This window comes from Macrobrachium rosenbergii, chromosome 16, assembly GCF_040412425.1.
Source record: "Macrobrachium rosenbergii isolate ZJJX-2024 chromosome 16, ASM4041242v1, whole genome shotgun sequence".
NCBI lineage: Eukaryota > Metazoa > Arthropoda > Malacostraca > Decapoda > Palaemonidae > Macrobrachium > Macrobrachium rosenbergii.
In genome coordinates, this window is record NC_089756.1 from 28,493,165 (window position 1) to 28,520,883 (window position 27,719).

General features: G+C 39.9%; 1 protein-coding gene across 1 annotated transcript in view; it reads right to left on the reverse strand.

Annotated features, from left to right (window-relative positions):
* LOC136847240 (uncharacterized) overlaps positions 1–27,719 on the reverse strand; it is a 693,244-nt gene that overhangs the window by 577,326 nt on the left and 88,199 nt on the right. Inside the window, exon 2 of the mRNA XM_067118733.1 lies at positions 3,405–3,430. Within this exon, the coding sequence (XP_066974834.1) occupies positions 3,405–3,430 (26 nt within the window). The remainder of the gene's footprint in view (positions 1–3,404; positions 3,431–27,719) is intronic.

The window sequence follows — 27,719 nt, forward strand, 5'->3', positions numbered from 1 at the left end:
CGAGGGGACGATGCTGGAGGAGGAGGAGGAGGAGGAGGAGGACATGGAAGCGAGGAAACTGCGAGGACAATGATGAGTGATGAGGGAGGCCGCGTACGATGTAAACAACTTCCTCAAAGGGAACAACAGCGCTTGACATTTGCATATCAAAGACACGAGAGAAAGCGTCACTCTCACGCTCATTTGTTTTATATCTCTATGATGATGATCTGAAGGTGACGTCACGGCAGAATGCCGTCGCGTCATATGCCTTTTCCCATCTTCACAAGCATATGACAGGTGGGGGGGGGGGGCTATGACTCCCGGGGAAGGAGGGAGGAACAGAGGGACCGGGTGCAAAAACAAGGTTTACTCTTACAGGTAAGTAAAAAAAAAAAAGATTGAAAAATACAGCGTTTTATTCTCGGTTAATTTTTTAACGACTGTTTACAAAAAACATCACATTAAAGGTATTAATGAAAAAAGTATTAATGAAAAAAGTAAAAATACGCATGTAGCACAAAGAGTAGATGCAACACTTGAAGTTCAATCATTTTAATAAAACATTTACTTTCACGCCGAATTGAAAAATGGGGACGAAAATAAAAATATTTATAATTACATGTTTATTAACAATCGAATAGAAAGAACATCAATCACACCTAGAAGTCAGAGAGACATGTTCATTAACAATCAGAATAGAAAGAACATCAATCACACCTACAGATGAGAGAGAGAGAGAGAGAGAGTTAAAATGATTTTTACAAATTAATACAAAGAACACCACCCACACCAACGAGAGAGCGTGAGTGGTAATTCAGTAAACAGAATAACAATTCAGCGAATTCACACCCACCCAGTTAGGAGCTACGCTATTTGTCCAGAATATAACTAAGTATACTAGACTATAGCTAAATATACCAATACATAATAGTCCAGACTACAGCTAAGTATACCAATACATAATCGTCCAGACTATACCTAAGTATACCAATACATAATTGTCCAGACTACAGCTAAGTATACCAATACATAATTGTCCAGACTATACCTAAATATACCAATACATAATTGTCGAGACTATAGCTAAGTATACCAATACATAATAGCCCAGACTATAGCTAAGTATACCAATACATAATAGCCCAGACTATAGCTAAGTATACCAATACATAATAGTCCAGACTAGAGCTAAGTATACCAATACATAATAGTCCAGACTAGAGCTAAGTATACCAATACATAATAGTCCAGACTATAACTAAGTATACCAATACATAAACGTTTGAATTTCAGGGACAATAAATCAAATGCACATCTTGAAAAAAACAATTTCATGACAAGGGTAAAAAAAAAATTCCAAAAATCATTTTTCGTGCAGAACAGATAAAAAAAAAATGTCAGAATTAATTGCCTGGACAACTTTTCTGATTTTACAGAGTAGAATATAGAACTTAGGCCACTGGCCAAGCGCTGGGACCTATGAAGTCATTCAGCGCTGAACGAGAAATCGACAGAAAGAAGGTCTGAAAGGCGAAACGGGGGGAAAACCTCAAGGAAGAAAGAGAATATGAACGGAGGTACAGTGAAAGGAATGAAAGAGGTTGCAGCTAGGGGCCTAAGGAGGGGACACTGCAAAGACCCTTAAGTAATGCCCACAGTGTACCACATGAGGGTGCGCTGACGGCACTACCCCCTGTGCGGGGTCTTATTTTATGTAAAGTCAAGGAAGTGGAAACAAACGAAGTAAGTAAAATGCAGGTCTCGCACACCTCTCAAAATGAGCGCTTCAAGTTTCAAAATTTAGACATGTTTTGTAGATTTTGTATTTTTACGTAGCAAGAGCAGAAGCTAGTTCGTATCTTAATTCACACATAGCAAGATTAGCCAAAGCCCAATATTCGACACCATACTTTACCCAAAAATATAAGAAAAACAAACATACTAAATACCCTCAGTTTGACTCGACGAATAAAAAATCTTGCCAGATACTCAGGGCCTCACGAAATAGCTATGACAGAAAACACACGAACACTTCAAGCAAGATCTCGACGTTCGTAAGGAAGATGATGAACTGAATGAGTGTGTCAAAATACTTCAAAGCTCATTCAATAATTTTTTTTTTACAAAATAAAAAAAATGCAAAGGCTAGCATGGCAAATCAAAAACATAGGACGCCAGATAGCGATAGGACACGTTAAATGTCCTCTCCCTCCTAATACAGGAGTTTTGTCATGTTACTAAAATAGTTGATCACAAGTTCTTGATCTCAAAACTAAAACTAAACAAGTAAAAAGGGCGCCGAAGTTTCTTCGGCGCAATCGAGTTTTCTGTACAGCGTAGAATGCTGTATGAACCTCTCAGCCACAGGCCATGAAACTCTCACCCGCGGCAGATGAAACTTTCAGCCACAGCCCGGTGGTGGCCTGTGCTGTTGGCACCTGTAGCGGTGCCAGACGCACGATCATGGCTTACTTTAACCTTAAATAAAATAAAACCTACTGAGGCTAGAGGGCTGCAATTTGATATGTTCGATGACTGGAAGATGGATGATCAACATACCGATTTGCAGCCCTCTAGCCTCAGCAGTTTTTAAGATCTGAGGGCGGACAGAAAAAGTGCGGACGGACAGACAAAGCCATCTCAATAGTTTTCTTTTGCAGAAAGCTAAAACCTTCGTTCCCCATTCATGAATGTAATGAATAAAAAAAAAAATTTATCACTGTAGACTTTCTTCATCTCCAGAAAAACAATCCAAAGTCAGTCAAGGAAATAATTATAAATTAAAAACTGCTTGACTGGCTTAAAGTTATAAGACAACGTAACTACTAGGGTCACTGACGCCAACCATGTTGAACACGCTCACGTAAGTCTCATTTCATGGTTTAACTGGTATATCATATGTGCTATTTTTTGTTATTTCTCCTGGACACTTTATTCTGTACTTCTAAGCTTCTTCCTTTCCCGGGCTGTTTTCCTTATGGGATCCCTCGGGCTTACAGGACTATTTTTACAACTAAAAAGTGACATCTGTGATATTAACGATAATAACTACATTATCTGCACACATTACTAACCTAATACAATATTCTCCTCACAAGAAAATCGTCACAATGATAGGAAGTTTTGGAAGAAATGGAAAATACATAAATCAAGAGACCTACCCTAAACAAAGCTTAGACATTATTCAACTATAACCCTGACAGAGCAAACAGATGATGAAATGAAATGCAATTACCGAGTTTAATGAGTAAACAAAAACACAGCCAGTCTGCTGAGAGAGAGAGAGAGAGAGAGAGAGAGAGAGAGAGAGAGAGAGAGAGAGAGAGAGAGAGAGAGAGAGAGAATATATAATCACCAAATCTTTGATCAAGTCTGCTCCGCGAAATGTGGCCAAGAACCAGAAACACATCTCACAAACTTACCGTTCCCGCAGAGTATTCTCGTCCTCCTGCGAAGAAAAACACATCCAATTTTAACAAACAAAAGGAAAGCATGATGTCTTTTCAAACTAAATTAGCGACTGATTGATTGAATATAGAATTTAGGCCAAAGGCCAAGCGCTGGGACCTATGAGGTCATTCAGCGCTGAAACGGAAATCGACAGTAAAAGGCACTGCCCCCTACGGAGTAAACTAAATCAGTGTTTCAATAGATGATGATACAAAACATACCGACATTGCATTAGAACTCCTGATGAACGTCCAAGTCATAAAATAGAAATTACACTAAAAATGTACACCATGGTCGAAGTTAAGTATACCTTCGTTTAACCAGACCACTGAGCTGATTAACAACTCTAAAGGGCTGGCCCGAAAAGTTAGATTTATTTACGTGGCTAAAACCAACTGGTTACCTAGCAACAGGACCTACAGCTTATTGTGGAATCCGAAACCACATTAGCGAAAATGATTTGCTATCACCAGAAATGATTTCCTCTTGTTCTCCATTGGCCGGTCGGAGATTCGAATGCGGGGCCAGCAGAGGGCAAGCTGAGAATGGAACCCACCCGTCCAATGAGGAACTGCACTATGGTCGAGACTGCAAGTCCCGACCCTAGGGACGTTTTAGAGACCAGATCAGGGATCTATATTCTACATATGTAGAAGCCAGTGGTCAAAGACATATGGATACACATTGTGTAAGTATACAAAGATTACTTCAGCAATGCACGAAAACATGAGCTCTAATTCCTTGAGCTACATTGTATTGTCTTTACATACATTACCGCGAAATTATTTCAGATTTTACCCAACCCTGCTATTCTTCCTATTATTATTATTATTATTATTATTATTATTATTATTATTATTATTATTAGGGTCCAGGGGCATTTCCCTTAAGTATTTCTGGAGAGTCTTTAGTTGTCACAATTGATATTTCAAATTTTCCCAAACCCTGTTATTATTATTATTATTATTATTATTTATTATTATTATTATTATTATTATTATTATTATTATTATTATTATTATTATTAGGGTCCAGGGGCATTTCCCTTAAGGAATTCTGGGGAGTCTTTAGTTGTCGCAATTGATATATCAAAGGCACTGAACAACGTCTGGCACTGACTAATGCTTTCTTACTCCTCCCTGGAAACTCACCTCTCATCTTTTATCTTCCACTTCGGTGTGTAGTTGTTGGCAATAAAAAAAAGCTGTTTCCTTTTCTATTTCCAATGGCCTTCCTTTGGCGCGTTGCCTGACCTCTTTCCTCCTTTTTATAAAAAGTGACTACAAAATCCAAATGCCAAAAACTAAAATCGACCAAAAAAAAAAAAAACACACACACATAAACATAGCAGCGGAATAAAAGTGACAAAATTTAATTGTAATGGCCACAGCAGGAATCATAAAATCCCAACAGCAAGGCGAAATACAGCAACATTTCACAGGAACAACATAAAACAATTACAGCATAGTGAAAATCAGAACAGCTACAGGAAAAAAAAGTTGCAAATGAAAATAGCGACGCCAAAACAGCAACAAAGTCCAACAAGCAAGACAAAATTACAATAACAGGTAATTCAAAAGAAACAACGACAAAAAATTACAATAGCAATGGCAACAAAATGACAAAGGAAACAACAAAAACAATAACAAATTACAACAGCAATAGCAACAAAGCTGCAAATGAAACAAAAACAATAACAAAATCACAACAGCATTAGCAACAAAATTACAAATGACACAATAAAAACAACAGCAATAACAACAAATTAAAAAAGTAACGACTGAAACAGAAATACCGAAAGTAATAACGAATTACAAAAAGTAACTTAAAAAAACACAAACAACGAAAGTAACAACGAACCACAAGAGAAAACGAAAGAAACAGAAGCAACAAAAGTAACAACAAATTACAAAAAGTAACTAAAAAAAACAGAAACAACGAAAGTAACAACAAATGATAAAAAGGAACGAAAGAAACAGAAACAAACGAAAGTAACCACAAATCACAAAAAGTAAAAAAAAAAAAAAAACCAAAGTAACAGCAAATTACAAAAAGGAACGAAAGAAACAGAAACAACGAAAATAACAACAAATTAAAAAACTAAAAAAATAGAAACAACGAAAGTAACGACAAACGACAAAAAGGAGCGAAAGAAACAGAAACAACGAAAGCAATAACAAATTACAAAAAGCAACTTAAAAAACACACAAACAACGAAAGTAACAACGAACCACAAGAGAAAACGAAAGAAACAGAAACAACGAAAGTAACAACAAATTACAAAAAGTAACTAAAAAAAAAAAAAAACAGAAACAACGAAAGTTACAACAAATCACAAAAAGGAACGAAAGGCACAGAAACAAACGAAAGTAACCACAAGTCGCAAAAAGGAACGAAAGAAACGGGAGCAAAAACGAAAACAACAAAACCACAACAGCGAAGCAAAACGCAAACGGCATCAAAATCCAAAGAAGAAGAAGAAGAAGAAGCAGAGGAAGCACAAGAAGAAGCAGAAGAAGAAGAAGCAGCAGCAGAAAAGCAGCGCCTGGTGCTGCAATAAGAAGCAGCAGAAAAGCAGCGCCTGGTGCTGCAATATCTCCTTCAGTGTTCAGCAGCTGAACTTTCCCTATCTGTGAATTGGCGTTCTCTTTTGAACTTTGAACGGCCGCAGACTCCCCGGGGAGAAGCGCCCCCATTTCAACTTGAAGCTTTTCGAAAGGTTCGAGTTCAACTCTCCGGGGCCCTCGGGAACGCGAGGGTACGATTCGCCATTACCAAATACCCTCCACAAAGAGCAATGAATGATACGGGAAATGAATAAATGGACAATCACTGATGTCAATGAGGACTATATATATATAAAAAGAACGTGGAAAGAGAGCGAGCGACGCTTCAAAATAACATTGGAAATCAACGATCATATCAACACAACAACAGCGACAATAATAATAATGATAATAAATCGGTGAAACCTGGATCGTAAGAATAACAAAAGAAAATAATAATAATAATAATAATAATAATAATAATAATAATAATAATAATAATAATAATAATAATAATAATAATAATAATAATAATAAATCGGTGAAACCTGGATCGTAGGAATGACCAGAGAAAATAATAATAATAATAATAATAATAATAATAATAATAATAATAATAAATCGGTGAAACCTGGAACGAGAGAATAACCAAAGAAATAAAATGCTTTCAAACAGTAACTTACCTTTCGATCACAATGTACAGTAAATAAGGAAGCTACTTTATGTATGATCATTCCAACCACACGGCGATTTTGGAAGGTTTTGAAACCCAAGAAACCATAACTCACATTACTCTGGTAATTAAAAATAAGCATGCCAACCACCAGAGTGATATTGAAATCAAATGAATTAACATGCCGAATGCACACAGTTTTGCCTGGCAAGAAAACAAATCGATAACCTTTCAATAGGAACTTGAGCATGACAAAGAAAACGTGGCAGAATTTACGGTAACGGTGCAATTGTGACAGAAGCGCTGTATAATAACACCTTACAAGCATGTGGTGAAACTTATGAGAAACGAGTAAAAAATGCGCCGAAGTTTTCTGTACATCGTATAATCAAGGCCACCGAAAGCAGATCTATCTTTCGGTGGTCTCGGTATAATGGTGTATGGGCCGCCGCCCATGAAACTTTAACCACGGCCCGGTGGTGGCATGGCTTATATCGTTGCCAGATGCACGATTATGGTTAACTTTAACCTTAAATCCAATAAGAGCTATTGAGGTCAGAGGGCTGCAATTTGGTATGGTTGATGACTGGAGGGTGGATGATAGACATACCAATTTGCAGCCCTCTAGCCTTAGTAGTTTTTTACAGATCTGAGGGCGGACAGAAAAAGTGCGGACAGAATAAAGTGCGGACGGACAGACGAAGCCGGCACAACAGTTTTCTTCTACAGAAAACTAAAAGCAACAATAAAGGACCAAAACACACACACACACATACAAACACACACACACAATGAATATAACTGCCATTGAAAAACCACGAAATTAAATCTACTATTACTGTCAATGTGAAAATAAAGGCAGATGTAAACAAAATGCAATTACAGCAAACAATTTTTTTTTAAATTCCAAAGGAAAGGGGAGAGGGGGGAGGTACAAGATGCCCTCACCCCACCCCCAAGGACTTATTGATCTTCAGTTCCTTTGCAACACCCCCGAGGAAAACAAGGAAAAGAGGGCAAACTAGGTAGGAAGGAATGCAGTTAAGGAGATTAACTTGGACGTGGCAAAAGCCGCCCACTTCTACAGAGAATTTCAAATGGAATGGAATGGAATGGAATGGAACATGTGATTCAGGCATGAAGCCAAGCACTGGGACCCATAGGGTCATTCGGCGCTATGAGGAGAATGAATGAGAATGGAAATTATCTAAATAACGATATAAATAACAGATATTCTAATGGTTGAAAACGGAAATGATATAAATAATGATATCAAAATTAAACATTCTAAAGGTCAACGTTAAAAAAAGGTAAAATGGAAGAGATTTAATTTCTAATGGAATTAAAATGATATCATTCAGAAAAGACATTATTGTATAACATTATAAGATATTTTCATAAAAAGCACAAGCCTTTAAAAAAACAAACTCGATAAATGGCCAAGTTCAATGCTGTCTCCCAAAATCTCTGTCAAGGTTTTACCATCTAGATGGTACATCCGCCTCTCATTAGCATACCTGGTGCTGTGAGCCAAAATGTGCTCTACTGTCAAAGGCAATAAAAATAAAATCAGGAAGAGTATTCCAAAGCACGCCAGTAGAGGGAAAAAGTTATTCAATGTAAATCTTTCTCGAAAACAAATGCATTAAATGAAAAATTACGCCATTAGCAAAAAGTCTGACTGACAAATGTGTAGGAGTTGCGAAGGCAAGGAATTGAATAAAGAATACAGAATTTAGGCCAAAGACCAAGCAGTGGGGCCTATGAGGTCATTCAGCGCTGAAACGGAAATTGACAGTAAAAGGTTTGAAAGGTGTAACAGGTGGAAATCCTCGCAGTTACACTACGAATCAACTGTTAGGAGAGGTGGAAAGTAAGACGGAAGAAAGAAAATATGAACTGAGGTACAGTAAAAGGAACTAACGGAGTTGCAGCTAGGGGCCGATGGAACGCTGCAAAGAACCTTAAGTAATGCCTACAGTGCACCACGCGAAGTGCACTAACGGCACTATCCCTACGGACGCGATGACAAGGCCACTGTGACAGAAACTGTGATGCACTAAAGGACAGACAAGGAAAAACTACAGTACAGGCACCGGCTACTTCGTTAGTAGGGAGAGTAATAAGGAAACTGTCACCTCTACGACAACTGCTGCTGAAACCAAACGTTATCAGCATAAATATCCAAGTAGGAATCCCCTAAAAGGGTAAAACCACTTACCGGGGAGTGTGCAAAATATTCTCCATCCCAGGAACAAACGGAACGCTAATATACAAACATAAAAAAAAAAATAAGTGAAAAATGCGCCGAAGTTTCTTCGGCGCAGTCGAGTTTTCTGTACAGCGTATAATGCTGTATGAAACTCTCAGCCACGGCCCATGAAACTCTCACCCGCGACCCATGCAACTTTCAGTAGCGGCCCGTTAATAGTCTCTGTTGTTGGCACCTATACCAGACGCACTTTCGTGGCTAACATTAATCTTAAATACAATAAAAACTACAGAGGCTAGAGGGCTGCAATTTGGTATGTTTGATGACTGGAGGGTGGATGATCAATGTACCAATTTGCAACCCTCTAGCCTCAGTAGTTTTTAAAATCTGAGGGCGGACAGAAAAAGTGCGGACGGACACACAAATAGCCATCTCGACAGTTTTCTTCTACAGAAAACTAAAAACCAAAACTGTCAATGAAAACTACACAAGAACATTTAACGCCGTCTGACACAGGAAAATACGACTCTCCTGTGAAAACAAAGATAAAATCAGCAACCTTAAGTGACTGTAAAAAAAAAAAAAAACTGTCCGGTTTCCTGAAGAGTTTGAAAGGGAGAGCTAGCGCTCAACGAATCCTAAAACACTGTTGCTAACCACAACACGTCACGCTTCACCCGTCAAGCGTCAAAGCGACGGACCACAGACCGTAAACCACAACATCCAAGGCTAATATATTAATAATAATAACAACACCCTTGCGTACAACACAGTAACAAATTCACAAATTGCTCTTCAAAACCTGCAGCAGACAGTAATTCAAAAAGTACATGGAGAAACAGGCACGACAGACACAACATGCAAGAAATGATTCACTCAAGAATTGAACTGAATATAGAATTTAGGCCAAAGGCCAAAGCACTGGGGCCTATGTGGTCATTCAGCGCTGAAACGGAAATTGACAGTAAAAGGTTTGAAAGGCGTAACAGGAGGAAAACCTCAAAGCAGTTGCACTATGCATTAATTGTTAGGAGAGGGTAGGAGGTAAGGTGGAAGAAAGAGAATATGGAAGGAGATACAGTAAAAGGAACGAAAGGGGTTGCAGCGAGGGGCTGAAGGTACACTGCAAAGAACCTTAAGTAATGCCTACAGGTGCACTAAGGAGTATTCACTCAAGAAGAAAATAAAAGTAATGCAAACCGAATTTTGCAGAACAGGCAAGATAGCAATTACTTTTCAACACCCACTATTCATAAATGGTTCCACTAGACAATATACACAAGAAAAAAAAATAAAGGTTCACAAGTTATAAGATCACCGCTTACGAATTCCCTCAAGAATCAACCATCGCGCCTAGGCCAACCAGTCCCCATCTGGAGCTACGAAAATAACCTTTCTCCGAAAAAAGATCAGATAACCATTGAAAAAAAAAAGTCTTCATTGATATTGTTCATGGGGTCAGACATTGGCAGAATTCTACCTCAGACAAAAATGTTATGACCTCATGTAGCTACATAACGGTCACTCAGAGAGAGAGAGAGAGAGAGAGAGAGAGAGAGAGAGAGAGACTTAACACTGCACTTAAAAGATAGTAGTAATACGAACGCTTAATTGAAGGATGAAAACAGCTTAAGTTACTACTCTTCACATTGTGTCATTTGCATTCATGCACGCGTGTATACACACACAGACACACATATATACAGTATATGTATATATACATAATATATATATACACATATGTATATATATACATATATATACAACACATATATATGTATATATATGCACTACAAAACATAAAGCTAGTCTTCCATTTTTCAACGAAAACAGGTTATGTGTGATGATGGATTCTGCATTTCTAGCCAACCAATCTCTCTAAATCCATCCATCCTCTTCTTAACATCATCAGCCACTGCAACACCAAAACAGTCTCATAAATACATCTCGTCTCGACCTAACTCCGCTACATTCCATTTCATGTCATTTCTCATTCGATTTTTCGGTCATTCTCTGTCACTTCACCTTACAACGTGCCGGGCGCTCTTACGCGGGGTTCGTCGAATCTAATAACAAACGTGCTGACTCTGGATCCGGAAAGTTATCAACATCCTCATATATATACACACACACGAGGCGAAGGACGAGCACAAGCCCTGAGCCGTTTCCTCTCAGCCCTTCTTCAATAAAAGCACAATATTGGCGAGAATCTCCCGCTATCTGGACATCCATCTATATCCTCGCCCGAATCACCAGCGAGGCACTAAACTCCCCGAGTGCTGCTATCGGCTTTTATCTGGCCGCGGACACATTTCGAATCCCCGCTGTTCCGGGAACAACATTCCTCGGGGTAATTTTCGCCCGTTTTGTGGTCGTGTCTCGCAACCCCGATTTTTTTGGACTGGCGATAATGTCTTCTGGCCACTAACATCCATAAAAGCGATAAGGCAAACGTGAGAGAACATCGGAGACATTACTCCTGCGATAGCCTCCACCCTGGATGGCGCCTCATGCCTCTAGAGATACGCCTTCCACAAGTAGGTTACCTACAACCAAGCCATCCCCACCACCACCACCACCACCACCACCACCACCACCACCGCCGCCGCCGCCGCCGCGACAGGTTTGCTGCAGCAATCCTGAAGCAGCGCCGTCCAGCTTCGTCCTCCAAAGGCACCTTCTTTTTTTCCCTCCTCTTCTTCTTCTTCTTTTGATCATTCTCATTTGTCGACATAAGCCGAACTGTCGTTTGAGTTTCAGAATAAGATGTGGAAGTTTGTTCATTATTGTATTCACTGTATATATATATATATATATATATATATATATATATATATATATATATATATATATATATATATATATATATATATATAGATATATATATATATATATATATATATATATATATATATATATATATATATCACTAATAGATTCACTATCTGTCACACCTTCCTGAATCCTCAAAAAAGGCAAAAACTAAAAACTGAAAGCTTAAGACGTATGCAAACACTTCAGAACTTTGCGACGTTCAGCGAAAAGCTAAATTCAACATAAAAATTCAAAGCAATCGAAAGAATTACCCAGAAAATAGAGACGAAAGTATCACACAACAACAACAACAACAACAATTCCCCATTTCATATTCAACATTAGATTCACCACACTTCAAGGAACAACAAGATCATTTGTTTAGCAAAAAACAATCCATCTGCAATAATATTAAAGAAAAGACAAGGCCATGTTGCAAGGCAGAGTAAAATAACACTTCTTGCAAAAAGGAAGTTTGTCATCTATTATGAACGTGTGAAAAATGCGCCGAAGTTTCTTCGGCGTAATCGAGTTTTCTGTACAGCCGCTACAGTGTATAATCAAGGCCACCGAAAACAGATCTATCTTTCGGTGGTCTCGATATAATGCTGTATGAGCCGCGGACCATGGTGCTTTAACCACGGCCCGTGGTAGCCAGGCCTATATCGTTGCCAGACGCACTTTAACCTTAAGTAAAATAAAAACTACTGAGGCTAGAGAGCTGCAATTTGCTACGTTAGATGATTGGAGGGTGGATGATCAACATACAAGTTTGCAGCCCTCTTAGCCTCAGCAGTTTTTAAGATCTGAGGGCGGACAGAAAAAGTGCGGATGGACAGACAAAGCCGGAACAATAGTTTTCTTTTCAGAAAACTAAAAAACCTAGACAGCGGTCACTGCCACATTAATCCTCTACTTTACGAATCGGCTACAGCATCAAAAATGTGTTACAGTCTCAATCCAAACAGTTAGAATTTCTTATAACTTACTTTTAATACTATGCATACAAGACAAAACAAATGACCATCATTTGACGATTAATGAATCTCTGAATAGAAGAGACTAACGAGAGAGAGAGAGAGAGAGAGAGAGAGAGAGAGAGAGAGAGACCCTTGAATCACATTACTAATTGGATCGATGTCAATTTATATCCCCTGGACGTAAAAGGAAAAAAATGCCGGCAGTAAAGATAGGAGCTATTTACACCTCTGGCAGCCCCCATTAACATGGGCACAACCACCGCTGTCATTATATTGACACCATGTCTACATTTCGATGAAACTGCCACGCACCCACCCGCTGCCATTTGCCCGCCAATAAGAAGGTGACCAACACCCGACGGAGACTGACAGACAGACAGACAAACAGGCGTAGGGAGAAGGCCTCCCCCTTCAGCCAACTCCAGAAGACTTTTCTTGTGATCCGTTTCTTCTCATTACCTTATTTCGTGTGTGTGTGTGTGTGTGTGTGTGTGTGTGTGTGTGTGTGTGTGTGTGTGTGTGTGTAACATTAAAAGCCGTATCTTTACCAGAGGCGGCTCCAGAGAATAAACAACATGACGGTAATTAGCAATCATGCTCCACTGCCGAATTGCGTAGGGTGGTCCACCAGTAAACAAAACTCCCACAACTGGCCGCTTCATACGCCTTAACACAAGTGGTTCTCAACTTGTATTTGGCCCATGCACCCTTTCACCATATGTCAGAATGTAATCCACCCCCCCCCCCACCAACATTTTCCAAAACTGTCTGCCTCAAAAGGTGCATTCCAAATAATATAAATATAATACTAAAATCCTTTGTCACAGCTTAACAGAAGGCTCATCAGCAACGCCTTTAACCTCCCTAGCACGATGCGCCCTTCCAGTCTGCTTCGTATTCAACCTTCCTCTTCCTGGATACGAATGGAAAAAAAAAAAGAGACATCGACCACAATAAAAGAGGCACGAGGCATGCAACGGATAAAAGCGCTATTTCAGCTCCCAGAAGAAACAGTCATCTTATCAACTGGACATGCGCTAAAAACAGTATGCTTGTTACAATGAGGAGTTCCTCGTTGGGAGAGTGGGTTCCGTTCTCAGCTAGCACTCTGCTGGCCGCGAGTTCGAATCTCCGACCGGCCAATGAAGAATAAGAGGAATTTATTTCTGGTGATAGAAATTCATTTCTTGGTATAATGTGGTTCGGATTCCACAATAAGCTGTAGGTCCCGCTGCTAGGTAACCAATTGGTTCTTAGCCACGTAAAATAAATCTAATCCTTCAGGCCCAGCCAAAAAGGAGAGCTGTTAATCAGCTCAGTGGTCTGGTTAAACTAAGATATACTTTTTTTTTTTTTTGTTACAATGAGGTACTGGAATTCAATATATCTGAATCAAGTTTTACAACAAAAAAGTTTCGATAAGAATTAGAATATCAGCTTGGAAATGCATAAACTACAGTCGACCCATTTGTTTCCATAGACACGTCAATGTACAGATTTCAAGCAGTTTATGAAGCTCCAAGTGACAACAAAGAGATAAACCTAGAAATTTCCCAGCAAAAAACCACCGCGGTAAGGAGTACCTCGAGATGGTTTGGTCATATAGAGAGATGGGAGATAATAGGTTGGAAAAAAAGTATATGGTTAGGAACAGTCACGAATAGCAGAGACGGAGGCACTGGATGAAAGACGAGTTAGAAAGCACGGTCTAAATATCCAAGAGGTGCAAGAATGCCTGCGAAATGAAAAGTGAATGGAGCAGTGGGGAGGGGGGGGGAGGGAATGAACATGCTACTGATGAGCTTCTCTGTACTGATGTAAGAACCAGGTTGTGTTGCAGGAGTTGTATACACACAGATTCATCCTTGACCTAGGTACCCTGGAGTGACCCAATGTAATGGAATATGGTTTAATGACATACGTATGTATATGTATGTATGTATGTATGTATATATATATATATATATATATATATATATATATATATATATATATATATATATATATATATATAATTTGGGGATACGGTTTAATGACAGACGTGTTTATATATATATAAATATATATATATATATATATATATATATATATATATATATATATGTATATATATATATATATATATATATATATATATATATATATATGTGTGTGTGTGTGTGTGTGTGTGTGTGTGTGTGTGTGTAAACACAAAAACCCAAATTCCTTATCGTTTACATATCTGATCACCGGAGACCAACTGTTTAATTAATTACGATGAGACAAAATACTGGAGTGAGAATAAAAAAAAAATAATACTTCGAAAAGAACAGTTTTGTTAATATACATAATATGCATTTTGAAAAAAAAAATAGGAAAAACTTATTAACCTCTCTTTCGTATAGAAGTTTTTTAATCTCAGCGGGTTGAACATACCCCAAGGGCGGGAAGCATCGTTCAGAGAGAGAGAGAGAGAGAGAGAGAGCACAACTCGACGAATTCCTGGCTAGTGACTCAATACGGATGACCTGAATATCTTCCTCAGCCTCCTCCAGAAGTATCGAAAGGAAGACGACTGTCGCTGGAAAAGCCCCACCGAGATTCCGACGAAAGAGAGAAGGAGACAGTAGGATACCATTTGGAACCTCACAAGTTTGGATCTCGTTATTCAGTATAGATGAAACCTATTCTTATGGAACAAGCCCACCAAAGGGACCATAGACTTGAAATTCAGGCTTCCAGGGGATATGGTGTACCTTAGCAAGAATAAGAGGAGGTAAAGAAAAATACAGAAAGAAAAGACCCCACTCATTAAAAAAGAACAAAATACATTAATAAATTAACAAACAGATAAAAATGTATTAAAATGCAAAGGGAATACCACCCTAATACTATTCTCTTTGCACTTTAATACATTTTTATCTATTTGTTAATTTATCAATCTGTTTTTTTTTTCTTTTTTAATGACTGCTATCTCTTCTTTCTGAATTTCCCTTTGCCTACTCTTACTTCTTCCTAATGAACACCTTAATATTCTTTGGAAGCTTGAATTTCAAGTCAATGGCCCATATGAACAGGTTTCATCTTCTGAATAATAATAATAATAATAATAATAATAATAATAATAATAATAATAATACCACCGATCAGGGTAGGGCTATTCATGATGTGAAACATTAATGTAGAGGTTACTCGTTCGCTAACTGAAAAGTGGATAATCAACAATACCGATCTGATCTTGAGATCGGGTTAAAGGGCAGTGGTGGCGTTCTCTCATCTGTGTCAAATAGCAAGAGAGCAAATAATGTTAACTGTAGGAGCGTCAACCTTTAATAATACCATCACTTCCGGCTCCTAACAATACCTACGAACGTTAGAAACCAATCCAAGGCCGCACAAACAACGGCAGACACAATCTAACAAACAACTCACAACGTATCTTATTCGTCAACAAAATAAAAAATATAGACATCAAACGGACGCCATCTTAGAAATCACCTATTAAGGAAACCTTCTTGAGGGTCAATCACCCGCGTGACCTTAGATTTCAATCTCAAGACAAACCTGGGCATTAAATTAAAAAAATAATAATAAATAATCGTTGATGCGTATAACATAAATCATCTGACCGTTGCCAGTCTATCTTGGACCTCTATTTCCAGATTTTGTAAGTCTGAAGGGGTTTAGAGGGGGGGGGGGAAATTGGATATAGAATTTAGGCCAAAGGCCAAGAACTGGGACCTATGAGGTCATCCAGCGCTGGAAAGGAAATTGAAAGCAAGGAGGTTTGAAATGTGTAACAGAAGGAAGACCTGTCAGTTGTACTATGAAATAACTGTTAGGAGAGGGTGGATAGAAAGATGGAAGAAAGTTATGAATGGAGGTACAGTCAAAGGAATGAAAGGGGTTGCTGATAGGGGCCGAAGGGACGCTGCAGAGAACCTTTAGTAATGCCTACAATGGACCGCATGAGGTGCACTGACGGTATTACCACCCTACGGGGGATACTGGAAATAAAATAATGGTATTATCGCAGCTCTGTCAGAGATATGAAGTAGCAAACCACTTGAAAAAAAATATTTTAATAATTCTAATTTCAACAATACAGTGCTAATTTAAAACACACATTAGACCCACTCATATCCAGTGTAAATAAAAATGCCACTTATTCCACAAAATCTAATATTTCCTCCACTGAGAAGAAACACACGGTAACCAATAGTATACCTGAAGGTGCTTCACCCAAAATTGAAATCCCAGCAGTTCTTTCATTCTCTTAAATTCATCGGTATTTGTCAAGAAAAAATTAATTGGGCATTTCAGTCTACGAGCTATGTTTACAGGTTGTCGCATTTCAGTCTACGAGCTTTGTTTACAGGTTGTCGCATTTCAGTCTACGAGCTTTGTTTACAGGTTGTCGCATTTCAGTCTACGAGCTTTGTTTACAGGTTGTCGCATTTCAGTCTACGAGCTTTGTTTACAGGTTGTCGCATTTCAGTCTACGAGCTTTGTTTAAGGTTATCGATTTCAGTCTCGAAGCGCTTTGTTTACAGGTTGTCGCATTTCAGTCTACGAGCTTTGCTTACAGGCTGTCGCATTTCAGTCTACGAGCTTTGTTTACAGGCTGTCGCATTTCAGTCTACAAGCTTTGTTTACAGGCTGTTGCATTTCAGTCTACGAGCTTTGTTTACAGGTTGTCGCATTTCAGTCTACGAGCTTTGTTTACAGGTTGTCGCATTTCAGTCTACGAGCTTTGTTTACAGGTTGTCGCATTTCAGTCTACGAGCTTTGTTAACAGGCTGTTGCAGTCGCATTTCATTCTACGAGCTTTATTTACAGGCTGTCACATTTCAGTCTACGAGCTTTGTTTACAGGCTGTCGCATTTCAGTCTATGAGCTTTGTTTACAGGCTGTTGCATTTCAGTCTACGAGCTTTGTTTACAGGTTGTCGCATTTCAGTCTACGAGCTTTTTTTACAGGTTCTCGCATTTCAGTCTACGAGCTTTGTTTACAGGTTGTCGCATTTCAGTCTACGAGCTTTGTTTACAGGTTGTCGCATTTCAGTCTACGAGCTTTGTTTACAGGCTGTTGCAGTCGCATTTCATTCTACGAGCTTTGTTTACAGGCTGTCGCATTTCATTCTACGAGCTTTGTTTACAGGCTGTCGCATTTCAGTCTACGAGCTTTGTTTACAGGCTGTTGCAGTCGCATTTCATTCTACGAGCTTTGTTTACAGGCTGTCACATTTCAGTCTACAAGCTTTGTTTACAGGCTGTCGCATTTCAGTCTACGAGCTTTATTTACAGGCTGTCGCATTTCAGTCTATGAGCTTTGTTTACAGGTGGTCGCATTTCAGTTACGAGCTTTGTTTACAGGTTGTGTTGACATTGTCGGTGAAATGCTTAAGCATCTGCAATTCCCCCCCCCAAAAAAACAAAAATAAATTTATAACAAAAACGAATCTGAAATATTCCTAAACTAACATGCTTTCATCATTCGGCCCTAATTTGTACATACACGAAGCCTGCATTCCATAAAAGCCCTTTCAAAGGAAAAGACGGTGAGGAATAAAACAGAACTTTCACGACGATCTCAGGTGCCATTCCTGACTGCACTACGAACATTTTTTCCCGTCATGAATGTCCCCGTTTCATTGTACACACGTACACGCACACACACTGCCGATTTCCTTGACTATCACACTGATTATAATCTCAGGTGCCATTCCACAAAGCAAGACACCACCGGCTGTTTCTTCATCTTCACGTGGTGGTGACATTCTCAGATGATTTAGCCAAATGATCTCGGTAATTAGCCCAGTACAAGTGCGGCCCCGGGGGCACACCCTTATTCCTGCCAGCCCGGCAGATGTGTGCCGATGAGCCTGGGACGATGCTCTTATGTTCTAATTACACGTAAATTGCGTTGACGAAAGGATCCCAGGGCTCACCCGCACTAGACACAGCGACACTCCATGTGCACCACCTGGTCTGGTCCTGGCTTCAGGAAAGCAGAAACGTAAGGGGCAGACTACTCCATATTAGTGCACTTTATTCCTAGTGTTGCAATTCGCTTAATTATGAATATTTTTTTCCTGCTTCGGTAGAGACACGTAAAAATTAAGCGATAATTATAGTTTTTCAATGCTTCCTATATCTCGTCCCAGCTTCAAAAATAAAAGCCAAATTACCCTTGGCAAGATAATAAACAAAATATTCATTTACCACAAACTCTTTCCTTGTAGATATGACCTAAGCATCATTACTTAAAACCCTTGAATATGTCACTAACACGAACAAAAAACCTGAACAATATAATTCTACAGTTAACGATGATAGATTGTACAGAACTTTATTCTACAAAACCGTGCTTATATGAATGTGACTTTTTCTTCAGTCATCAGCTATCACAAACGTTCAGAGACCGCAAAACTCCGACATGGCTGAGCAATCTTTCACCATACAGGGCTCCTTCTCCGAAGCTGCATTCATTTTCTTCCGAAATGTTTTTCACTTGTTGTTAGTCGCGAATCCCTCACCTTTCGCCAGCTTTTCATGATACAACTGCAACGTAACTACTTGCAAACCATGCACGCCGGGAGGCAAACAATTATATAAAACAAACGAACCGAACCAAACAAAACTTGACTACCTTGTCGGAGGTACCATTAACAAGGTTTAAGTGTCTGGCAGTTCAGCAAAATTACCCTACACGAACATGTCTCGGTACCAATCGAACTGCCTCATACCCTGGTACATCTAGTAGTGAAAAATGTTCATGAAAGGAACAAAGAAAAAAAAAATTTATCGCCGCAACCAACGAATCTGAAGGTTTCATTTCATGCCGGGCAACATACCGTTACGAACTCGGACGCACAGTTGACTGGTAAGTTGTCAAGGCACGATTATGAAATTTTCACACTAGCTGGCTATGGCGGCCATGATTACTGGGACAAATTATATACATATAAGGGCATTTTATCAGAAAATTAAAATTCTCCTCTTTAGGTCAGACCAAGCGCGAAAAGATTGGAACAAGTCTTCATTTGTCTTTGACCGTGTTTGTATTTTACCTCACTCATGCCGTTGGTGATTTTTCTCACTTTTTATCACATATCAGCATTTTACTCCACGGTAGTTTGCTTTACAAGTTGATCAATTTTTAGTTTTCTGTAAAAGAAAACTATTATTGAGATGGCTATGTGTCTGTCCGTCCGCGCTTTTTCTGTCCGCCCTCACATCTTAAAAACTACTAAGGGTAGAGGGCTGCAAATTGCTATGTTGATCATCCACTCTCCAATAATCAAACATACTAAATTGCAGCCCTCTAGCCTCAATAGCTTTCATTTTAGTTAAGGTTAAATTTAGCAATGATCGTGCGTCTGACCACCGGCCTGCGGCTAAAAGTTTCATGGGCCGTGGGTGAGAGTTTCATGGGCCGTGGCTGAAAGTTTCATACAGCATTATACGCTGTACAGAAAACTCGACTGCGCCGAAGAAACTTCGGCGCATTTTTTACTTGTCGGGCTTGTTCCTAACGAATGTCTAAATAAAAATCCTCATCTTAATCATCATCATCTAAAGGCTAGTATTTCCAACCAATTGCTGAACATCTACAGCGGTCTTCGAAACCAAGCAACTCTTCGAATTCCATTTCTCCGTCAGTATTCCCATTCTTATATTTGAAAGGTGCCCATCTTCATTATTTGACCAATCCCGGTATATACTGTTGTTGTTGACTGAGCTGGCTCACTGTCAGAACGGGCTCTTGCCCGAAAGTAATTTTCAATGAGCAGGTGAGATTAAGGATATGAACATGATTCCCTTTATTATGATCGACGGAATGTTGTGAGCGGAATGAAAGGTTCAATGCGAGGTTGCAAACCTCTTAATTTGAGCCCTAAGGAATACTCCCCGTCAGTAGGAGAAAAAGGATGATAGCACCCGTTCTTACCATTTGCGGTGGCTCTTCCAATTCCCCCCGGGGAGTGTAGGCATGTGTCCTTGGACGTCCCACCAAGCACTGGCTATACGCTAAAGATAGAAACGGCAACACTCACTCTATACCGACGTGAATGGAAACAATAACATTCGAATTTCACCATTCCGGAGCCTTTATGCCAAGCCAGGCACAAGCTCAATCACGGTCAAATCCTCTCTCTATGCTTGCATCAGGATAGAACCTAAAAACAAGAGAACAGGGGAAACTAAGCCTCTGAGAGAGAGAGAGAGAGAGAGAGAGAGAGAGAGAGAGAGAGAGAGAGAGAGAGAGAGTTAGTTAGCTAGTGTGTATACATGCGCGAGTGCCCAACGCTTAAAGTTACAAACACACTGTAATGGAGTCCGAAGCATTACGAAATGACAGCCGAGCTATCAAAGCCAGCGGTATCGAACTGGAAAGCCCCAAGAACAAAAACTGAGTTATCATATAAATGAAAAAAAAAAAAAAAAATGTTGTGGCGGCGCAGGCTAACATTGTATGCTTATAAATAATTTTGACTAAAACTGCTTGACGGAGACTTAATAAACATAATCACAAATTACTAAGAGTAGACAACTGTGCACTAATGCAACTGATAACTACAGGAAAAACATCGCCCAATATTCTACCGGACATAAAAGATGAAACTATTGAGAGAGAGAGAGAGAGGGAAAGAGAGGGAGAGGGAGAGAGAGAGAGAGAGAGAGAGAGAATGTCACCGTTAATTTGCTCAAATTCTAAAAGGGAAAACAATTGCAGGCAATGCGCGGGCAGAGTACTTGCCTAAGAACGCAGCTACATTCCAACAGATCACCTGGTACGTGTGCAGCCGCCATTGCCAAGACAGAGGGAGTATAGAATGAATCCGATGCCACTGGGTACGCAGTGGCTGCCAGAACTGACGGTTCTGAGAGCGCGATTTATCCTCAGACAATGGGGGACTGAATCGAATCACGAACATCAAACGAAGGCCAAAAACCGACATCTAGTGAATGTAATGCTTCCGGGATTGTTGGAATGGGATATGGAGTTTAGGCCAAAGGCCAAGCGCTGGGACCTATGAGGTCATTCAGCGCTGGAAGGGAAATTGAGAGCAGGTAGGTTTGAAAGGTGTAACAGGAGGAAAACCTGGCAGTTGCACTGAAATAACTGTTAGGAAAGGGTGGACAGAAGATGGAAGAAAGATCTTATGAATGGAGGTACAGTCAAAGGAATGACAGGGGGTTGCAGCTGGGGGGGGGCAAAGGAACGCTGCAAAAATCTTTTAGTACTGCCTACAGTGCACCGCATGAGGTGCACTGACGGCACTAACCTACTTACGGAGTCCGGGATTGACTAGAATGGTGATAATTTGGTGATAAAGAAGTTCATGAAAGTGGCCGATACACTTTGAGTTAATATAAAAATAAAATGTATTCTAAGAAATAACTTGAACTTTCACTTAGATACGATCTGAAGCCGCACATCTCAGTTAACTGACAGAAAGACCAAGAACGAGAGAAACCTATCAGCGAAGGCTCACATCGTCAACATTACGAGAAGTAACTTGAAAGTGCAGGACCGAGGCACTGAATTCTATTTGTTACGGCGCCGCTTCGGGACATCGCGGGAAGGGCGAAGAGAGCCAAGAAAGATGACGCAATTCCAATGTTAACAGACTTCTGTGTTGAACCGAATTGAGGTCATTCGGCGCTGAAACGGAAATTGACAGCAAAAGGTTTGAAAGGTGCGACATGAGGAAAACCTCAAAGCAGTTGCACTATGAATCAATTGTTAGGAGGGGGGAAAGCAAGATGGAAGAAAGAAAATATGAAAGGAGGTACAGTAAAGGAAACGAAACGGGTTGCAGCTGCAAAGAACCCTAAGTGATGCCTACAGTGCGCCGAACGAGGTGCACCGACGGCGTTACCCCCCTACGGGGAAAGACTTCTAACTGCGTCAGAAGCAGATTCAGAATGAAAGTTGTGTCTGCACTCGACAGAATCAGTCGCCACACTGAATCGAACGCAGTCTACTGAGGCAATGCTTTACAGCGGGTAGATTCTTAATGGAAGTATCTTTATTCTTAATAAAAAGTATCTTTAAGCTCAAACTAGGAGGGTTATATGTATCAAACTAAATTCCATAAAAGAAAAAATGAATACGAGCAAGTCGAGCACGCCGGATGTAACTCATTCAAACGTCTGGCGTCTATTTCTGAGAAAACGAAAGCGGCAAAAACTTTACTGTCCACCCTCTCTTAACAACTGATTCATAGTGCAACTGCTTTGAGGTTTTCCTCCTGCTACCTACACCTTTCAAACCTTTTCACTGCCAATTTCCGTTTCAGCGCTGAATGACCTTAGCTGCCCCAGTGCTTGGCATACATGCCTAAAATCTATAAATCAGTCAATCAATCTATACCCACGACACTATGAAAGAAACTTCTGCTTTTACTGGAATGGCACAGAACATAGAATTTAGGCCAAAGGCCAAGCGCTGGGACCTATGAGTTCATTCAGCGCTGAAAGGGAGATTGACCGTAAGAAGGTTTGAAAGGTGTAAGAAGAGGAAAACCTCGCAGTTCCACTATGAAGCAATTGTTAGAGAGGGCGGAAAGTCAGATGGAAGAAGGAGAATATGAACGGAGATACAGTAAAAGTAATGAAAGAGATTGCAGCTAGACCCTGAATGACCCTCAAGTAATGCCTACAGTGCTCCATGTGAGACGCACTGACTGCACTATCCCCACTACGGAGCTTTAAATGATATCGTCACAGCGGAAAATGTTTAGGATACGCAACGAATTCTAAGATAAGCCGAAACACTGGATAAGCGACACAGCACGAACACCGCCCCCCCCCCTTAAACCCTTCTCCCTCATATCCCCACACGTAAAACCCATAGCGATTACAGTATCAAAGGCATAAATGTCAGAGTACTACAGTTAGCAGTTACATACTTAATAGTTGATGGTTCATCAGTAGCGCATACTGCGGCTTTGATCGACAAGAAACGATCACGTAGAAAAGAAGTGATGAACGGCAGCTCATTAATTTTCTAGCATGTACAATTTAGATCGAAGGCCAAGCGCTCGGACCTTTGAGGTCATTCAGCGCCGAGAGGAAAACCGAGAGCAAAAGGTTACAAAGGTGGAGGAAAACCTCAAAGCAGTTGCACTATGAAACGATTGTTAGAAGGTGGAAAGTAAGATGGAAGAGAGAATATGAAAAGAGGTACAGTAAAAGGAATGAAAGGAGTTGCAGCTAGGGGCCTAGGGAAGGCACGCTGCAAAGAACCTAAGCAATGCCTACAGTGCACTGCATGAGGTGCACTGACGGCAATACCCCCCTGCGGGACTTGATCTCGCATTGCAACAAAACCAGTTCCACTGAAAAGTTCGTGACATAATAAAATGACAAATCTTTAAAGTAATTTGTATTTTCCCTAACTATACAAACCTGAGGTCTTTACAATAGGAATATGCACTGAAGTATAATCCTATTGTAAAAACCGACGGTTTGTATATCACGTAGGAATAAAAAACTCTGAGAATTAAAAAATGGGATAAGATGTCATTTTTCTCGTATAATGAATCTTTCTTTTAACGTGCTTTTTTCCCATTTGTATGGGGGTAAGCACGATGCCTTCTTTTTGAAGGACTTTGATTTGGCTTTGGGGTAGACTTCGTAGTCTCGATCGGCTGCCCTGCCTGTCATCGCTTAGACCCCGCTAGCGTATGTACATGTATTGCACCAGTCACCAGCGCCCTTTCTCCCAGCAGCGAGGAGTCGTTGCGCGGTTAGGTCGACAGTCGAGACGTGTGAGGTGTCTGTTATGTTTTTAGAAGACGTTGGAGTGGCTTGTTTGTGTGTGTACTAGTCTGTAACGTACAGTTAAATCAATATCATTCATACGTAGATTTAATATAAAACGTCAATCACAACACCACTTGATAATCCCCTGCCGAATGTCACAAAGATGGAAAATATATATTGAAATTATGCGACTGGCGAAGCACATAAATATGGCAAAACAACAAGAGATTATTGACCTCTCGTTGTCGTTCAATATTAGATAAAGGGAAAAAACTACGTCCTTGATCAATGACGCAACATTGTATGCCATGATTACACCCATCTTATGTTTCAGAGAGAGAGAGAGAGAGAGAGAGAGAGAGAGAGAGAGAGAGAGAGAGAGAGAGAGAGAGAGGAGAGAAATTGGTCGATTGATTTATAGTCACTAAAACTAGCGTCACAACATTCAGGTTACTGACGCCGTAAGAAAATTAACTTAAAAAAATTGTTTAAGAGGAAGTTTTAATATATGAAATTTCTAATATATATATATATATATATATATATATATATATATATATATATATATATATATATATATACATACATACATACATACATACATACATACATACATACATTACCATACATATATATATATGTGTGTATAAAATTATATAGATTAGATATATATTATATATATACATATACATGTATAAATTTTATATATATATATATATAACATGTATGTATTTGATTTATGGTTACTAAACCTGGCGTCGCAACGTCTACGTAATCGACGCCGTAATAAAATTAAATATGAAAATAAAAAAAATTGAAAAGGAGTTTCATATAAATTTAAATATACATACATACATACACACACACACACACATATACACATATATATATATATATATATATATATATATATATATATATATATATATATATATATATATATATATATATATATATATATCATATCTGTAAATAAATACATAAGCTCACATACTGTATAATGCATATGATCTTAATTTTGTTGAGGAGGCCCGCCTCCTTAACACAAATACATAACTGGTCTACATTACAATCCTCCCCGAGAATCAAGGATAAAATGCCGTCTCTGTCACGTCCCCAAGAGAGGACTCAACTCTTATACCCCCAAGACTGGGGCATAAGACCAGCAAATGTCTCTCAGTCAAGGGCACAAGGCAGTTGCCGCAGAATCGATGGTTTCCACCCGACATCAAGAACCCGGGAGAGAGTTTTGCATGTCCAATCTTTAGCCTGCGCAACATCGTTTCTTGTCTACTTGGTATTTAGGGACATGGCCAAGGAGACACTGATGGCGCAATACTCCGCATCCTCTGATTTGTTTCGAGGGGACTGCCAAAGGTTTTTCATTTTCTACCCTACAAGAGGACAAACATTCAGCTGGTAGGTGACTGCTGACTTAGCAAGTTGATCTGCTTGCTTATTCCCGACAACCGCCCAACCATGGGAAAGCACCCAGCAAAGATTTACTTCCTTACCTCTTCTTTCCACTAACACCAGACATTTCAATATCTCTAAAACCACAATATATAGTAAAACTATTTCCATTCAGTGTTAAAATTTCCTTTAAGGCCTTTAAAACTGCATGCAGCTGTACTTTACAAATAGGTGCAACAGATGATAATCTCCCGCTTCTTTTTATGTCAGGGAAAGCCACTCCAAAGCCCGACGTCAGCATCCGACGGAGTTATCATGTGGGGAAGAATGATCTAAAAACATTAGTCTCATTGCCTCACTGGACGTTTCTGCTTTCGTCGGAATGAAGTATCGACGCCATTTTGCCTCTGGATGGTGGGGGGGGGGCCTCTAACCGAATATCTAGCGGGCAAGGTCTCGGTTTTTGTCATATTAATTGCCTGGTTGTACATTTCACTCTAAAAGCAAATGGCTGGGTCATAAAAATGCCAATGGCTTGCATACCTGATACAAATGCTGGTTAAGGACTTGGGGAGCCTCTGAAATCTGTACTAGCTCCGACCGAGCGTATGTTGGTAATGTAGATCCAGAGGCATCTCACCATCGTCTACCAGCATGGTCTCAGTGGGAGATGATTTAAATATTCCTGTAGTCAGTCTTACTCCTCCATGATGAATGGAATATGTGAGAGAGAGAGAGAGAGAGAGAGAGAGAGAGAGAGAGAGAGAGAGAAAGAGAGAGAGAGATTAATTCATTCTTTATGAACGAAGCTTTATGATGTTGACTTCATCTAAAAGCATCAAAGTGCTACAAAGGCATCTATTGTCGACTAATAATCTTTTACAGGTCCCTGATATTCACACTTGACCGCAGCGACCGTTTTCTTTCATCAAAATCGCGATACCCAACCTGCTATTTTGCACCAGCACCTTTTGGGTGACATTTAGCCGTTACTACGAATTGAATTGAATATAGTATTTAGGCCAGAGGCCAATCACTGGGACCTACGAGGTCATTCGGCGCTGAAAGGGAAATTGACAGTAAAAGGTTTGAAAGGTGTAACAGGAGGAAGACCTCGCAGTTGCACTATGAATCAATTGTTAGGAGAGGGTGGAAAGTCAGATGAAGAGGATATGAAAGGAGGTACAGTAAAAGGAATGAAAGGGGTTGCAGCTACGGGTCGAAGGCACGCTGCAAAGAATCTTAAGTAATGCCTACAGCGCACCGCATAAGGCACTATTCCCCTAGGGGATAGCCGTTACTGCGATCAAGCAATCGTTTCAGCATATCCGTACGACCATATGCGTACATCCTTCTGAAAGTGTAGGCCTCTCTCTCTCTCTCTCTCTCTCTCTCTCTCTCTCTCTCTCTCTCTCTCTCTCTCTCTCTCTCTCTCTGAAAGTGGGCCTCTCTCTCTCTCTCTCTCTCTCTCTCTCTCTCTCTCTCTCTCTCTCTCTCTCTCTCCTGTAGCACAGTGTCGGTCCTAGGCGAGGAAGGACTGATCCGAGAACATTCCTAAAAATCGAAAGTTCGTCGACCTTAGCAGCAGTTTGGCGGTCACTAATCCAACTGATAGCACGAGGGCTGCAGTTTGGTATGTTTGATGATTGGAGGCTGAATGGTCAACTTACCAATTTGCAGCCTCTAGACTCAGTAGTTTTCAAGATCTGAGGGCCCACAGAGACAGAGAGGACAGAAAGAAGTGCAGAGAATATGAACAATAAACCTTACCGAGATAATGCATAACTGTCATTCTTCGTAGGGACTATAATCACTTAAAACCACGCAATTTCAAAAGATAAAAAAAATACACCCAGACGTAATATATTTAGGATTATGCAAGACAATAAACCA